Source organism: Gymnodraco acuticeps, unplaced genomic scaffold (assembly GCF_902827175.1).
Source record: "Gymnodraco acuticeps unplaced genomic scaffold, fGymAcu1.1, whole genome shotgun sequence".
Lineage (NCBI taxonomy): Eukaryota > Metazoa > Chordata > Actinopteri > Perciformes > Bathydraconidae > Gymnodraco > Gymnodraco acuticeps.
In genome coordinates, this window is record NW_022990398.1 from 217170 (window position 1) to 234797 (window position 17628).

The 17628-nt window shown below is 42.8% G+C and overlaps 1 protein-coding gene across 6 annotated transcripts in view; it reads left to right on the forward strand.

Annotated features, from left to right (window-relative positions):
- LOC117551693 (clathrin heavy chain 1) overlaps window positions 1–17628 on the forward strand; it is a 42588-nt gene that overhangs the window by 7804 nt on the left and 17156 nt on the right. For all 6 annotated transcript variants that reach the window (XM_034224652.1, XM_034224653.1, XM_034224657.1 and 3 more), the window contains 19 exons: window positions 870–1138; window positions 2198–2359; window positions 2504–2617; window positions 2862–3035; window positions 6857–7054; window positions 7882–8082; window positions 8496–8648; window positions 9116–9238; window positions 10831–10968; window positions 11159–11323; window positions 11408–11588; window positions 11678–11841; window positions 13154–13279; window positions 13472–13614; window positions 14385–14619; window positions 16139–16261; window positions 16378–16523; window positions 16778–16961; window positions 17173–17365. In XM_034224652.1, coding sequence (XP_034080543.1) covers window positions 870–1138; window positions 2198–2359; window positions 2504–2617; window positions 2862–3035; window positions 6857–7054; window positions 7882–8082; window positions 8496–8648; window positions 9116–9238; window positions 10831–10968; window positions 11159–11323; window positions 11408–11588; window positions 11678–11841; window positions 13154–13279; window positions 13472–13614; window positions 14385–14619; window positions 16139–16261; window positions 16378–16523; window positions 16778–16961; window positions 17173–17365 — 3192 coding nt within the window. The remainder of the gene's footprint in view (window positions 1–869; window positions 1139–2197; window positions 2360–2503; window positions 2618–2861; window positions 3036–6856; window positions 7055–7881; window positions 8083–8495; window positions 8649–9115; window positions 9239–10830; window positions 10969–11158; window positions 11324–11407; window positions 11589–11677; window positions 11842–13153; window positions 13280–13471; window positions 13615–14384; window positions 14620–16138; window positions 16262–16377; window positions 16524–16777; window positions 16962–17172; window positions 17366–17628) is intronic.

Genomic DNA, 17628 nt, shown 5'->3' on the forward strand with positions numbered 1-17628 from the left:
GGAGGGGTCGGACCTTACTTTAACTTGCACCAGGCACCATGTATTTCTGCTACAGAAGAGGATTAGGGCCTCATGTCTGACCAAAACTGATCTTTTTTGTTTGTTTACGACAAAAAAGGGAGAATTCTGAAATCAAAGAATCCTGACTTAAATTACAGAATCTCTCAGATAAAAAAAAAATGACTTTTCGTCAGATCAAATGTGGCCCTAATTCTCTTCTGTAATCTGCAAACACAGAAAGTATAGTAGTGATATTAATGTCTCCAAGCAGGGATCCAAACTTAAAACAGTACTAATATTTAGACATTGAATTGTATCCAGGAAGTCCAGTTTGAGTAATAGAGCCACAAGTTGTAATGCTAATTGGAATGCACAGCCTATTAGATCCTATAAATCAGCCTTTGACATTCATTTCTTTATGTCCATTACATTGACTACCAGGTCAAGAGTAGAGAGACCTGTTCACATTGAAGCTCAAAAATCTCCCTTGCTTTGCAAATACAATGGTCTCATTGAAATGAATGAGGGGAAACTGCATTTTCTTTAATGCAGATGTGTTATTGTTCTTTCAGTAAAATGCATCAGACCTAACTGAATGCAGATCCCACAGTGGCTGCCCTTTTGTTGCTCTTGCCTCTTGTTTTCACTCTGGTTCTGGCTTCTTGTTTGGTCCTTCGGTGTCACTAACACATGGATCCAGTGATTGGACGTTGGTATGCCCGATTCCCGAATCCTGTGTGTACTCCCAGAGTCTGCTGTAATGTGTGTTTTTCTGTCACTTAATGATCGTGGTGCTTCTATTTTATTTTTATCATCATTTTTTTTATGGTGGGGGTCACTGCGTTAACCTTCTCTCCTGATGTCCACAGCGGCAAAGACCCTGCAGATCTTCAACATCGAGATGAAGAGCAAGATGAAGGCTCACACCATGACAGACGACGTGACCTTCTGGAAGTGGATCTCCCTCAACACCGTCGCCCTGGTCACAGACAACGCGGTCTACCATTGGAGCATGGAGGGCGACTCTCAGCCAATCAAAGTGTTCGACCGTCACTCCAGCCTGGCAGGATGTCAGATCATCAACTACCGGACGGACGCCAAGCAGAAGTGGCTGCTGCTCATCGGCATCTCGGCACAGGTGATCACTCTGACTGAATGTCGTTAATAAACGTACTTAATACTCACCCTTAGCAAACGGTTATTGCGGCAGAATAGCACTGCAACAGTTTATTAATATTTATAATCAAAACTTAATTTAGTAAAACTGCATCGTTCATATATACCTCTTTAAGCACGCTGAACTTGGTGTTTTTAGTATCCTCCGCTGTCACTGTAGGATAAAAACCTCTCAACTGCTCTGTTTGTTAACTTGAAAAGGGGGCGGCCATGTCTGTTCTTCCTTAATCTGCATTATCTGTACATGCATGAACTAAAAGCTTGTGACGTATATTATTATTAAACAATTTAATTGTATGAATATCTATTAAAGGTGGGTTAGGTAATTCACTTCAGAAACACTTCTTGTTATATTCAATGGAATGCTCTCAACATCCCGATAGCAATGAATATATTAAATGCTTTGACAATAAATACATAAAAAAAAGTCATCTGTGGAAGCTGTGGCGCTGTAAAAAGCACGACCAATCATCTGAGCCGGCCCGGCTAAAATAACTGGATGGCCTACCTGCCTGTCAGCCTTCCATCTGGGCACAAACTTATCTCGTGCCCTCATTGGTCATGTGCGCGTTCGTGTGTGTTGGAGGAGGGGCTCTGTGAGGAAGTCTGACGGAAGGGGCAGATTTTTTTCGGTTGCGTACTTTCAAATTCTAGCGCACTCGAGCTGGTTTCTCCATTCTTACCTACCCTACCTTTTTAAATGGTATAAAATATATCTCATTACCATAAAAAATGCCTCGTAATGAAAACGGATATTTGTTTTCCTGGCTCATAAAAAAATAAGAAATTCTAATAAAATGAACATCGGCATTGATATCGTTTGACAAACTTGATAACAGTGCATCCTTCATTTTGATGTTTTTTTTTCTACTTTGAATAATGTCTATTTTAACAGGAAAAAATGCCTTTATAATTCGGAACCAATATTTGTGCCACAAGCAGAGGTGCTAAAGAATCAACACAACTGAAAAGGATCTTAATACAACAATAACGCCTTAATGTGGATTTTTTCTTTTCCTAGCAAAACCGTGTGGTTGGAGCCATGCAGCTGTACTCTGTGGACAGGAAGGTGTCTCAGCCCATCGAGGGGCATGCCGCCGGCTTTGCACAGTTTAAAATGGAGGGTAACACTGAAGAATCCACCCTGTTCTGCTTTGCGGTGCGAGGACAGGCCGGAGGAAAGGTAATGACAGCACTGCCGAGACTAAACGCTGACACCTGCAGAGATAAAGAGCTCAGGATAACACTCATTTCAAATGTGTATAAGGAACCTTTCAGAGGCTCTTGTATCCTGACTGCTTCTCCTTGTGCCTCTTTTCACTTTTAGCTGCATATCATTGAAGTAGGGACCCCGCCCACTGGGAACCAGCCGTTCCCAAAGAAAGCTGTCGATGTGTTCTTTCCTCCAGAAGCACAGAACGACTTCCCTGTGGCCATGCAGGTAACAAAACCACTTACAAGAAGACACGTAGAGCCTGTTAGCTTTTTTCAAACTACTATTTGCCACATGGGTCAAAACTCTCCTGTGGTGCATCATTGTTATTTCTTCAAACAAAAAAGATTTTCCAAAAGGCCAGTCCAAAACTCCCCTCAGGGTGTGACCACACTCTCTGACCTGGCATTACTTAGCCCTGGTTTAATTTCTCCTTTACACTTCCTAACCAGATTTCTCTTTCTGCACACAGATCAGCTCCAAGCAAGACGTCGTCTTCCTCATCACCAAATACGGCTACATCCACCTGTATGACCTGGAGACTGGAACGTGTATCTACATGAACCGGATCAGCGGGGAGACCATTTTCGTCACCGCCCCCCATGAGCCAACTGCCGGCATCATCGGAGTCAACAGGAAAGGACAGGTACGCTGACATAGATGTTGAACTAACTATCAAAAGCAATTCCTTCCTGCAGGCCGTTTCTTATTTGGATTGATTGGATGAAATGGCATCAGGTATCGGTTAACAAATGTTTGTAGGATATATGTGGGATTAATTCAAATGTGTAATTATTTAAGAATGGACATGATTCAACATGAGCACTCATCATGTAGTCCATCATGTAAAAGTGGCAGATTTAGCTATGGAGGGTGATTTTTATCTGCAGTCCCTGGCAGGTTGATGACATGTCAAGAAAAACAAACACATGAGCAGTATCGAAGCACGATTCCAGCACACATTAAAGCACAGATAAGCATCTAATATTGCTATTATGAGCATAATAAGGCCATCATTTGTGCCCCTACTGCTCTGATTGGTTAGCTGGCCGACACTGTTGTGATTGGTCAACCTCTTAGGCTAAGGGGCGGGACATCTCTATCACGTACAATATGTTGGAGCGCTAGCAAATAGACGCGCGAGTGTTACATAGTGATGTCACAGAAGTCAACAAAGGAGTCGAATGGAGGCGTTTCAGGAAAGGGGGGTGGGTGGGAGAGAGAACTCCATCTGGAGGAAACGCAGGGATTGTAGCCTTTGCAGACCATTTACATGCACACAAACCTTTAGAACACACTACAGGAAAGGAAGAAATCCTAAAAAGCAGAATATGGACTCTTTGATGTTATTTCTGATATTTGTTGGTTATTTATTTTCCCTGAGCCCTCTGTCTCTCAGCATGTGTCCTTGGGTGTTGTCGTGTGACCTTGACAGAGAATTCTCTGAAAATAACCGAGTGCAGCAGCATATTCGCTGTCGGGCATCTCGTGACAGTCACAGCAGGATGGCTAAGCCTTGCCAAGCAGACACAATCTAATCCTGTTACTGCTCTGTGCTCTTATCTGCAGCTCTAGCCTGTACAGCTTTCTGTAACACACACACACACACACACACACGTAATACTACACCAGGCAATCCCTCCCTTTAATTTAAGAAGGTGACAAGTACAGGTCTTAGGATCTAATTCACTTAAATCTATTTTTGCATCCAGAGATTTGAGCGTTAATAGAGTGCACTGTTTATACCAGGCAGGTGTCAAATGACTTATCGTCTATTATGTACAGATAACAGAGGTGTGGACTCGAGTCACATGACTTGGACTCGAGTCAGACTCGAGTCACACATTTTATGACTTGAGACTCGACTTGACAACATCACAAAACACTTGCGACTCGACTTGGACTTGAACACCAATGACTCGGGACTTGACTTGGACTTGAGCCTTCTGACTTGAGGTGACTTGCTACTTTAATTCAGAGGTCTCCAACAAGCCGATCGCGAGCTGCCGCTAGAAGAGCAGACTCCCGTTGGGGAGAGCAGAATCTTCAGCCACTCCTACTCTTGCTGAGAATCCTTGCAGGCAGGGGCGGGTCTTTATTTAGCTGGGCCACCATGCGGCCAATCATATGCGAGGACACACTAGGATCATACCATTATGTGAAAGAAGGGTGGGGGCACAGCATGTGTAGTGGTACAGGCCAGCTGCACAGAGCGACGGGGAGACGGATTTAAATGCAAGCGCGTCGGAAAAAGTCAAATGAGCGAAAACCGAAAAAAGAAGCAGCATCTGGCTGCTTTTCAATGATATTGGAGAAAGCAAAGCTGAGTGCAGGATTTGTAAAAATTAAAATAACCTTCAGAGCAGGTTTTTTTTTTGGTAACCACTCAGGATTTATTGTCAGAAGTGGGAGAAGTTCAGACAATTACAAAAGTTACAATCAGGGTTCCCGCGGGGTCTTAACAAGTCTTACAAAGTCTTACATTTGATAATCTGAATTTAAGGCCTTAAAAAGGTCTTAAATATGATTCAGAAAGTTTTAAAAATGATCGGATTTGAAAGGTACTTCTATGTTGCGAGAGCGTCTAAATGTGTTTTGGGGGAAATGTCCGGGCTGCAAAGTAACCAGTACGGTAATAGCCTTTCAGTTCCCCCCAACAATTTGTATTGAATTAAATCAACATGGAACCAGTAATCACTAACTTTGTTTCCCCCGGCCCCTTATTGGAGAACACCCAGCTAGTAACCTAGCAACCAAGCTTCAGCTCATGTAGCCTATCTTCGAATCTACTTACAAATAAATATGGGGAAGTGTAAGTTCAACCGTATTTGGTTGGAAAACATCTAATTTAGTGCTTGGTTGAAACCAGTGGAGGGAACGTGTTTGAAGCCCGCTGCACCTTTTGCAAAACAAATTAGCGTTTGTTTTGCTAGTGCAGCGTTAGCTAGTGCAGCAGCAGCTAATGCAGCGTTAGCTAGTGCAGCAGCAGCAGCTAATGCAGCAGCTCCTGCAACAACACCGGGGGACCTCCGGGCGAAGTTTGGGTCTACGTCAACCCTAAAAGCGGAGGTGCTGTAGACGCTAAATACCGTAGCTAAACACCAATCATACAACAGCAACGATGAAATAGTGTAGCCAAGGCAGCAGAGCTCTGAATATAGCTCTTGTCACTCTCTCTCAGACACACACACACACACACACACACACACACACACACACACACACACACACACACACACACACACTAGGGCTGCTCGATTATGGCAATAATCAAGATTATGTTGGTCAATAATTAATATCACGATTATTAAATATGATTATTCATTGACTTTGAAAACAACCTGAACGTATAATTCAACTGAAAAACCAATACAAAAATGTATTAAATAAATGATACATTACTAAAAAATTCATTAGATCAAATATGTTGTAGTGCACTGTCACAACCTAGCAAAGCAAAATAATCGTTTTTTTCCGATTATGTTGTTTTCGTAATTGTGGCAGGCCAAAATCGTAATTGCGATTAAAATATGATTAATTGCACAGCCCTAACACACACACACACACACACACACACACACACACACACACACACACACACACACACACACACACACACACACACACACAAGCACACACAGACACACACACACACACACACACACTTTTTGTCTAACACGCTAACACAGTTCTGTACTGTTACGCTGTTGTGTTCAGTCACTGTTCTTATGTTGAACATGAATACATTTACTTTGTAAGTGATTATGGGACGTATTTCTTCTTTATATACATTTTCCTTCATACTTTATTGCCGTGAAATAGGTCTTAAATTCTATTCAAAGTGGTCTTTAAAAGGTGTTAAAAAGTCTTAAATTTGAGTTGGTGAAACCTGCAGGAACCCTGTACAATAATTCAAAATGTTACAAGTAAAAGTACAAAAGTATTAGCATCAAAATATACTTAAAGTACCACCTGCAGAGGGATCTAGATGCAGGTGTTCTCTTCCCCATAGAGACCGCCTCGCTGCACATTATCCCTTGCATAAAGATAGATTGTGGGTCCCTTATAACATGTTGTACACAGTGGAAATAAACATTCTGGTTTCCTCAACATCAGGGATCTTATACATTAAACTCCTTCTGAATCAAACCGTCACGGTAGCCTTACCTTACTGATCCCTCTTAAATTAGAAAAACACACGTTACTTTACCAGCAGAGAGAAAATGGATTATTAAATTATTAATGTGACTAATAAAGAACAATTTGATTATTAAGTATTATTCTGTTGATCGATGTCATTACATTTGGTGAAAAACACATAATGACTTGTTTATGACTTGTTTTGTCAAAGTTTAGGACTTGACTTGAACTTGCCCAACCTGACTTGAGACTTGACTCGGACTTGCAAAACAATGACTTGGTCCCACCTCTGACAGATAATAAAGAGTGCAAAATGTGTTTCTCTAGGTGTTGTCTGTGTGCGTGGAGGAGGAAAACATTATTCCCTACATCACCAACGTGCTCCAGAACCCGGACCTGGCGCTGCGCATGGCCGTCCGCAACAACCTCGCCGGTGCTGAGGAGCTGTTCGCCCGCAAATTCAACACCCTGTTTGCAGCGGGGAATTACTCCGAGGCTGCCAAGGTGGCGGCCAACGCACCCAAGGTACTGCCACCGTCAGGGTTGAGAGGGGTACCTTAAACATATTACTAGTTACCCGTAAATGACAAGTGCAAGAAATCCAAGAGAAAATAAATATCAATAAGATGTTTTTTTACTGAAGTGTATTATGTAAGACAACAGAACAATGTGACCTTAGAAAAGCAGAAACCAAGATATTTAGGATCAAAAATGTTTTTAATTGACAGGAAAAGCTGCCTCTCATTCAGCATATTCAGGCAGTAGCCTATACACCAACAATGAAACACATAAGCACACACCTACAGTTTGAAAAGCAGAAATTAAATCTGTGCTGAGAAAATGCTCCGTTTTAGTTTCATACACACAGTTAAAGGTGGGGTCGGTCATTTTGGAGAAACCAGCTCGAGTGCGCTAGAATTTGAAAATACACAGCCGGATAAAATCTGCCACTTCCTTATAGAGCCCCTCCTCCAACACACGAACGTGCACATGACCAAACAGTACCACGGCTTCAACAGATGAATTTTTTTATGGATTTTTTGTCAAAGCACTTAAGATATTCATTGCTATCGAGATGTTAAGAGCATTCCATGGAATATAACAAAAAGTTTATCTCGAGCCGGTTTCTCAAACTTACCTTCCCCCACGTTTAAGCTCACACACAATATTTTATGAACATATAGACATTTTTTAGATATGTAACAGCAATCTGATTATGTCTTTTTTAATGTAACTAGGGGGATACAGTTACCTTTAGATCCTGATAACGTAATCCTGTTACATGTAATCAGTTACTTCCCAAACCTAATGCTACTGTTACTAAATTACCTCCATTCCTGTTTTCTCCCCAGGGGATCCTGCGGACCCCAGACACCATCCGTCGTTTCCAGAGTGTTCCCGCCCAGCCGGGGCAGACGTCTCCGCTGCTTCAGTACTTTGGCATCTTGCTGGATCAAGGCCAACTGAACAAGTTTGAGTCTCTGGAGCTGTGCAGGCCCGTCCTGCAGCAGGGCCGCAAGCAGCTCCTGGAGAAGTGGCTGAAAGAGGACAAGGTGTGTGTCCAGTGTTTGATTTGTCAATGTATTGAAACACACCTGCTTTTTGGAAATTCTATAGATTCAAGGCTTTTATTGTCATGTGTGCATCGCTACAGTGTAGTTATGACAATGAAAATCTTAGGTCACAGGTTCCTCCACAGTGCAACACAATAAAACAGATAAAATAGTGCAAGAAGAGTCTATATACAAGTAATTGGAATATGATATATTAGATAAATAAGTTGCAAACAGATGAATGTTATGGATGTTGTTTCAAAAGTTCAGGTGTTTAACAGATGTTGTTTCAGCAGTTCAGTTGTTTAGCAGTCTTATTGCCTGTGGTATGAAACTGTCTCTGAATCTGGTGTAACCCTAACCCTAAACAACGTGTGCAAGAGATACATTTTTTTGTTTTTGTGTGTGTGCAGCTGGAGTGCTCTGAGGAGCTCGGAGACTTGGTGAAGTCTGTAGATCCCACTCTGGCCCTCAGCGTCTACCTCAGGGCCAACGTCCCCAACAAGGTCATCCAGTGCTTTGCAGAGACCGGACAGTTCCAGAAGATTGTCCTCTACGCCAAGAAGGTTTGTGACGCTGCCTGACTTTATTTTATATTTAATATCCGACTAGGCTGCTGTGGAGACGAAACTCTTTTGCTGCGTCGTGATTTGCTGTTGTCTTTACCTTTGTGACCTGCTCTATCAAAATCAGTCACATCGACCACGAAACACATCTAGAGTTACACACACCGTTGGAACCAGTATATTCTTAGCTTTCCAATAATATCCTTATTGTGTTCGTCCTGCAAATATTCCTTTACACGCTTCAACGTCGAATGTATCTTCTGGATGTGCCAACAATATTTGAATATTTTTAAAGCCAAGAATTTGTTTAAAATCAACCAAAACCACAAAATAACCAAAACATAAATGACAAATTCATGATTATCGGGGCGTCTGACTGATTTTGATAGAGCAGTTCACATGTCTCCGTAAAATGGCGAACCTCAGTGGTATGGATATGTAGTTTAAAGCTGTTGTTGTTCCTGTAGGTGGGCTACACTCCAGACTGGATCTTCTTGCTGAGGAACGTCATGCGCATCAGCCCAGAGCAGGGCCTGCAGTTCTCCCAGATGCTGGTCCAGGACGAGGAGCCGCTTGCTGACATTACACAGGTAAAAAAAAACACGTTTTCACAGGGACGCCGGAAGGGGGGGTGCTGAGGGGGCTGCAGCACCCCCATCTGTTGGCGGAGAGTTGTAACTGCAACGCCAAAAGTTCACTAAACAAATCAAGACAAAAAGTTTTATTTTGAGTTAGCATTTTAGTGTAAGCAGTCTATAAAACATGGTTGTTTTTTAAATGGTTGATATATAGAAAATATCATTAATAAGTAGCAGACTACTATTACTGCTGGTCAATTCAACCTCCTCAACCGTGATTTTTCACGCGTAACATTTTTTGTTATGATATTTTCTGTGTAATTACACGAAAAACGTTGCGCGCGAAAAATCCCGGTTGAATTGACAAGTAATAGTCTGCTACTAGTATTGCTACTACTACGTCTCAAAAACCAATATTAGATTTCTTTAATGGCCCCAAAGCCAAACAACCAAAAAACCCTATCGACTCGGAGTCCCTGCAGGTGGACACAGACAGCTGTCACTCCAGCCACCCGGAGGAGAGAACGACGTTGCCCCCGTCCAGCAGCTAACAACAACTCAGCCTTGCCAGCCCAATGACTTTACATTCCCTGCCAGGCGGTTTGGAAAGGAAACATTCACCCAATCCTTCAATTCAGGCTGGTTTAAACAGTGGACATGGCTTCACTATATAAAAGAAAATGATAATGCGGTGTGCTTCTTCTGTTGCTCTGCAATAGAAAATAAGCTTGTCAGTGCAGACAAGAACAGGGATGGGAGCTTTGTTAAAGGAGGGTTTAACAACTGGCGAAAGGCAGGGGAAACATTTAGGGAGCATGAGAAGTCCCATCAACGGAGGCTGTCAACAAACATTAAAACGAACACCAATTAATGCGCTGCTCTCACAAGCTGTTGCTAAGGAACAAATGACTGCACAGACTGTGACTTATTTCCACCACCCCTGAGCGCAAGACCACCTTCGGTGTTCTGTAGCCTATGCTGTGTGCGCGCGAAGAGAGAGTGAGAGAGAAGTTCAGAGTTACTCGTTATTAATATTTTCGGATTTTTGCTCTGTGTTCACTTAAATAAAATAAATAAATACGTTCATTTATGGCTTTTCTAGCATATAGCCGAATTCACAAAAATGTGCAATTGTGTAAATTGTCACTGTTAGAAACCGATGATTATTCATGTAGGCCTATTCCGTTTGAATCTGTTAACTCTGCATCTGTTATTGTTATACAATCCGGTGCGCAGTGCGCGCTATAAAATTCAAGTGCGTTGTTATTGCTACCCGGCTGCGTCTCAATCAACAATAAATCGTCTTCTGATTAGAAAACAACCTGCTGCATTTCGTGTGTGTGTAATCCCCGCGCACCCCCAGCTCTGACTGACTTCCCGCGTCCCTGCGTTTTCACCATGAATTCATAACACAAGCACCTACATGTCATCATATTGGCAAACATGTGGGAGAGAAACTGGAAGAAACGTTGGGATTTTACATGCATTTACTTGCACATAAAACTATACAACACACTACATGAATAAAGCAGAATAGGGCTGAAAATATGTAGTCTTTTTGAGACATTAATGATTATTATTTTGTTTATTTCTCTCTGTTCCAGATCGTTGATGTGTTCATGGAGTACAACCTGATCCAGCAGTGCACATCCTTCCTACTCGATGCCCTGAAGAACAACAGACCCATGGAGGGACCCCTGCAGACACGCCTGCTGGAAATGAATCTGGTGCACGCTCCACAGGTACAGAAACTAACTGAATTTAGTTCAGTTGATCATACATGCCAACATTACCATATTGCTGAGTTACAAATTGATGACTGCCATTAATCCAGATCTATTCTCGTTGCATTTCCTTTGTGCAAAGTGTGCTGTCTCAGACATACCTTCAGACAGTGTTGAAATGTTTTTACCCCTGTGTCCGGTCTTGCAGGTTGCAGACGCCATCCTGGGCAATCAGATGTTCACCCACTACGACCGCGCTCATGTGGCTCAGCTGTGTGAGAAGGCCGGTCTCCTGCAGAGGGCGCTGGAGCATTACACCGACCTGTATGATATTAAGCGTGCTGTGGTGCACACACACCTTCTCAACCCAGAGGTACAACGCAGCCCAAGGGAAAATACTGAAATGGGACTGTGATTTTGTTCCCTGTATTCCTCAATGTTTCCTCTTCGTCTGCAGTGGTTGGTGAATTTCTTTGGCTCACTGTCAGTGGAGGACTCTCTGGAGTGTTTGAGGGCCATGCTGTCTGCAAACATCCGCCAGAACCTGCAGATCTGCGTCCAGGTCGCCTCCAAGTACCACGAGCAGCTCTCCACCCAGTCCCTCACTGAGCTGTTCGAGTCCTTCAAGAGCTTTGAAGGTAAACAAGGAATAAACCATGTCCATTTAGAGAAAACCCTGTTTTAAAAGATGGTTGCACTCAGTTTGTGTTCCTTTTTTTGTCTTCAGGTTTGTTTTACTTCTTGGGGTCCATTGTGAACTTCAGCCAGGATCCAGAGGTCCACTTCAAATACATCCAGGCCGCCTGCAAAACGGGCCAGATCAAAGAGGTGGAGAGAATCTGCAGAGAGAGCAACTGCTACGATCCCGAACGCGTGAAGAACTTCCTCAAGGTCAGAAACGAACCAGTGCAAAAAAAACATTTCTTTATAACTAAGCCTTCCCTCGACTAAGGATTTTTTTTAATTAATAAGTATTCGTAAATTCAGAGCAATTAATCAACTAGTCATCACACGTTTATGGTTATGATGATTCCAGGGCTGAGAACAAACGTTATGAGTAACATCAGAGGACATTTGATTATAAAACTGTAATAATGAGACTTTAAAGGGGACCTATCATGCAAAATGCACTTTTTGATGTCTTTTATACATAAATATGTGTCCCCGGTGTGTCGGGGAACTCATGCAGCGTCAGAAAATAAAACCTTCTCTCTTTTCCTCCGTACCCAAATCTCTAAAAACGGGGCTAAAACGGAGCTGATCCAGATTTGCGTCCGATATGACGTAATATCGGAAATGTAGGCTGGCTTTACCCCCACGGCCCTATCAGAAACGTTGCTATCAGAAACAATGCCCGACTGTTTTGGACGTAATATGGTCGGTGTTTACATTAGCATCGCTAACACTCAGAGCTAACCTGTACTGGAGAGCATGTGTGTGAAGAAGCAGGAAATAAAAAGGAACTCACCTTGTGGTATAACCGGCAAGAGAGAAAGCCTTTGAGCTCCAGACTGTTTCAGAAAGAATCCTTGATAATCCTTGATATGGCGTTTCATCACCGCAGTATTTAGTTTAGACAGTAGCTGCCGGGTCCCGCCTGCGCTCAGCCCCCTCCTTTTTTTTAATCAAATTTCTTTTTTTTAAACTTTATACCCCGAATCAGCACTTTTGAAACAGGAAGTGAAATAGAGGGATGTGAGGCATGGCTAGAATGGGTGATCTGTTTGGCATTTTGAGCAAAACACTTCATAGACATGTTTTTTATATATTTGTATATATCTGAGACCTATGCTATTGCCTAGAAATAGCATGATAGGTGACCTTTAAAATATAAATTTAAAATGTACACATGCGACAATATTAACGTCAGAAGCGCTGATAATGATTCTTAATGTGTGTCAGAACAAGCAGCAAGGACACACACAACTTGTGAATGCGTAACTAAATTGTAATATCAACAAAATAATATGAGCAATTTTGTAAAATGAAAATATACATTACTGTTTATTTAAAAAATGTGAATAAATACAACAAACAAATAATACGCAGAAAATGAAAAAAAGCCTTCTTGCATTACTTGCAGCTAATGTTAAGTTGACTTTTGGGGGCAGCCCTATTTATAACATCATCTAACCTTTCTCCCACTAATGAATCCAGACGGAGCATGTTTTTGTCACCTCTCATCTGTTATGTTTCTCTGCAGGAAGCCAAGCTGACTGACCAGCTGCCGCTGATCATCGTGTGCGACCGCTTTGACTTTGTCCACGACCTGGTTCTGTACCTGTACCGCAACAGCCTGCAGAAATACATCGAGATCTACGTGCAGAAGGTACATTACGGCTTCATAGCCTAGTGGAAATGTGTGTTTCTTGTTTCCTCTCTTCCCTTCCTTCAATGCTTTATACGTTTTATACTGTCACTGATACAAGGAATGCTTCAGACATTGGACAGCTGCTGAAATAGACTTTAGTTGTGCATTTGTCTTTGAATATGTTTGTAACTTTATGATCATTTATTCAAGGTTAACCCAAGCCGTCTGCCAGTCGTCATCGGGGGTTTGCTGGATGTGGACTGTGCCGAGGATGTGATTAAGAACCTGATCTTGGTGGTCAGAGGGCAGTTCTCCACCGATGAGCTGGTGGCTGAAGTAGAGAAGAGAAATCGGTAAGAAAAGAGGGAAATCATTTAACACTTTGCTCTATTCACCTTAAGTAGCCCTGCGTCTTTTCCCACTTTTGGTTTACTTGCATGTGTCAGTTCTTCCCATGGATGTATAATAAGAACTGGATACAGCAAGGGAGGCGGGGCCTCGTTCATTCCTAATGAGAGTTGCTCATTGGCGCATGAAGACAAAATGGCCCAACTTTTGAGAGCGAAACGTCATGAAAGTATTCATATTTTCATATAATCCGTTCTTATTGTGCATCCATGGGTAAAGGTGAAACTCATGTAGTACTGAACACGTCACATGAACGTGCCGGGCGGCGCGGTCCCGTCGGTTGGATCCGCGTTCATAATGCAGAGGAAAATAACTCAGAATAACGTTATTAGCACATTTTCCAACTTGAGGAACGAATGTTTTTAATAAGGGCTATACAAATGTTCATACTGGGTAGTTTATTTAGTTCAAAAAAATTATCCAACGATTTACAGACGTCTCTTTCCCAATGTTAGTCAATGGGGAAAAAGTGTTTCCGGGCCCAGCGACTGATACGGAAGTGTAGTACCACCGTTTGGCCACAACGAATAGTTTCCTCAGAGTCCGGCATACTTCCTGGGGGCTTGGTTCTTCCTGGTTAGCACTAGCAGCTAACCGGAAGTACCAAGTTAAAATAAGACGATGCGGTAGCGCCCTAGAGCAGGTCAAACATGAGGTGAATAGAGTCATGAGTCAGCACATGTATTTCTGTTACTGACTGTGCATCTTCCTCCAGACTGAAGCTGCTGCTGCCGTGGTTAGAAGCTCGCATTCATGAAGGTTGCGAGGAGCCCGCCACCCACAACGCCCTGGCCAAGATCTACATCGACAGCAACAACAACCCCGAGCGCTTCCTGAGAGAGAACCCCTTCTACGACAGCCGCGTGGTGGGCAAGTACTGCGAGAAGAGAGACCCCCACCTGGCCTGTGTGGCCTACGAGAGAGGACAGTGTGACCAGGAGCTGATTCATGTGAGTCTAACGCCAAATCATACTTCTATTAAACTTGTTTCTATGTCAACAATATCTTGACAAAATATCACTGATGTGGATGAAAGAGTAGTTTCGCCCCCTGGCATTTTATTATCTGTTAGTCCAACTATATATTAGTTCGACGTTGTTTTTTCACCATGAACACTGGAAGATGCTTCTCTCCCACTTTGTCTGACTGAGTTTTACCGCTCACTCTGACCGCCGTAGACTGAGTAAGATCCGCGTACGGAGATAAAAGTACCACACTACTACATGGTGTACATATTAAAGTACATGTTGTACATATTAAAGTACTTCACTCACCCGCAGCAACACCCAGCCTGGCCCATCTTCCCACAAACTAGCTTTTTGTCTTTGTTATGATAGTTCATATCTGAAAGACACGGCCAGAAACAAGCTTCTTCTCTAATTCCTTAGTGATGCCAGCATGAAATATTTTCATCTCGAAGTTTGGAGTGGCTGCTCAAAAAAAGCGAAGAGCTCAGAAAATACAAATGTTTTTTCTTGAGATGGTCGCATTTGACGGCATGTCTCCTGAATCAATTGAAACATTTTCCTCGGAAAAAGCTCGATGTCAGGCATGGGCAATTTGGACGGTGGTGGGGGCCACGTCATTCTTGTACTGGCCACCAGGGGGCCACAGATTCACTTGGAACACACACACACAAATTCCATGTATGTAATTATTAACAAATATACTAAGTCTGACATCTTCATTGACATGTTACAATCTTTCAGGGAACATCCTCTAATAAGCTCACTAAACAAATATCAGTTCACAGAAATGTTATTTCATTAAAGTGGCAGGTTTGTATTGAACAGGTTATTTAACAGTGGAATAAGGCTGACAGGTGTCTGTCTCTGCATTCCCCTTATTCCACAATAAGGGGAATGTCCACACAGACACCTGTCAGCCTGCTCCCCCTCCCCCTGAAATGATGAACGAAAAGCGTATAGTAATCATAGATAACACGGCAGGGTCCGTAACAGTTTGTTTTCATCTGATTTCAAATAAACAAAGTTTTGGTTTTTAGAATGTTAAACTTGTTTCGCCAAATTCAGATGATAAAAACAACTTTGAAGCTTGTAAAGGCATCTTTACGAGCGGCAACTTAACGTCACAGCGGGCATAACAACAGCCGGTGTTTCTTGTGAGGGTTTCCCCGGGAAACAAACACAATACACACAAACGCGGCTCAGATTATTTTGCGGTATTTGGCTGCCGAACCAAATCATGCACGCAGCTCGCGACGTAACTAGGAGTCTAGTGGAGGGTATCAGTACATCAAGTAAAGCTCTATGTGGACACGGCACTAATTCCATTCCCCTGTGCTCATCAAGCTACATTACAAATGCAATAGTTTGCATCTTGTGTTGCACTTTTTGTTAATGAATGGTTACTTTTGTCGTTGTTTTAATGTTCATTTATTAGTTCTAAGACATGTCTGAACTGTTGCCTGTGATATTAACAGTTTTTGTGTGTCTTGTATTTCTTCAGGTGTGCAATGAGAACTCGCTGTTCAAGAGTCTGTCCCGCTACCTGGTGCGTCGTAAAGATGCTGAGCTGTGGGCGAGCGTCCTGCTGGAGACCAACAACTACCGGAGACCGCTCATCGACCAGGTCAGAGTTAGCATTCATATTGTAACCATCACACAATTTGCGTCCCTTGTCTTTTTATGCATGTTATAGACTTGTTCATATGTACTTACAACACCAAATGCCCCTCTCTGCTGCAGGTGGTGCAGACGGCCTTGTCTGAGACCCAGGACCCAGAGGAGGTGTCCGTCACAGTCAAAGCCTTCATGACCGCAGACCTCCCCAACGAGCTCATCGAGCTGCTGGAGAAGATCGTCCTGGATAACTCTGTCTTCAGTGAGCACAGGTGAGACACTGAGGGACATTTACACTGTTAAAGCAAAGACGCAAATAAAACATTATTAAAGGTGGGGTAGGTCATTTTGGAGAAACCAGCTCGAGTGCGCTAGAATTTGATATATTCATTGCTATCGGGATGTTAAGAGCATTCCATGGAATATAACAAAAAGTGTATCTCGAGCTGGTTTCTCAAACTTACCCCACCTTTAAGTAAAGTAGAAAATAAGACCCTCACTGAAAACGTCCTGTTTTGTTTTTCAGAAACCTGCAGAACCTGCTGATCCTGACAGCCATTAAAGCCGACCGTACTCGTGTGATGGAGTACATCAACCGCCTGGACAACTACGACGCCCCGGACATCGCCAACATCGCCATCAGCAACGAGCTGTTTGAGGAGGCCTTCGCTATTTTCAAAAAGTTTGATGTCAACACCTCTGCTGTGCAGGTCAGTGGATTACTAATGAACACAAATACTTTCATACAGTGTGTGGACCAGTGTATCCTTAAGGAGGTGATAAAGGAAAACAGAAGCTCATTTCCTTTCATCTAGTGAATTCTAACTGCTCTTATTATAAATGACTGATGTGCAAGGTAGCTGTGTGTTTTCTTTGCGTGACAATTTGACCGCACCCTAAATATGTTTTGCGGTTGTCCAGGTTCTCATTGAGCACATTGGTAACCTGGACCGAGCCTATGAGTTTGCGGAGCGCTGCAACGAGCCGCCGGTGTGGAGTCAGCTGGCGAAGGCCCAGCTTCAGAAGGGCCTGGTGAAGGAAGCCATCGACTCGTACATCAAGGCTGACGACCCCTCTGCGTATATGGAGGTGGGACAAGCTGCTGCACAAAGCGGTAAGAGGAGCTTTGGCTATCTTTAGGACTATCCATTTAAAGGAGACGCTAGATTATTAAGTATAAGGGGCGGGCTGCACTGACGGTCATTTGTGTACGTCTATAGCTTCTATTGAAATGTTGAAATGAAGCTACAAATGTAATATTCCCTGGAATTCTACAAATAGTACTATTAGAGTAACGTAATCTTTCTAAGCACCCTCAAAAGAATATCAAAGTTATCAAGGAAGCTTTGAACTTTGGGTACAGCCCTAGTAAATATG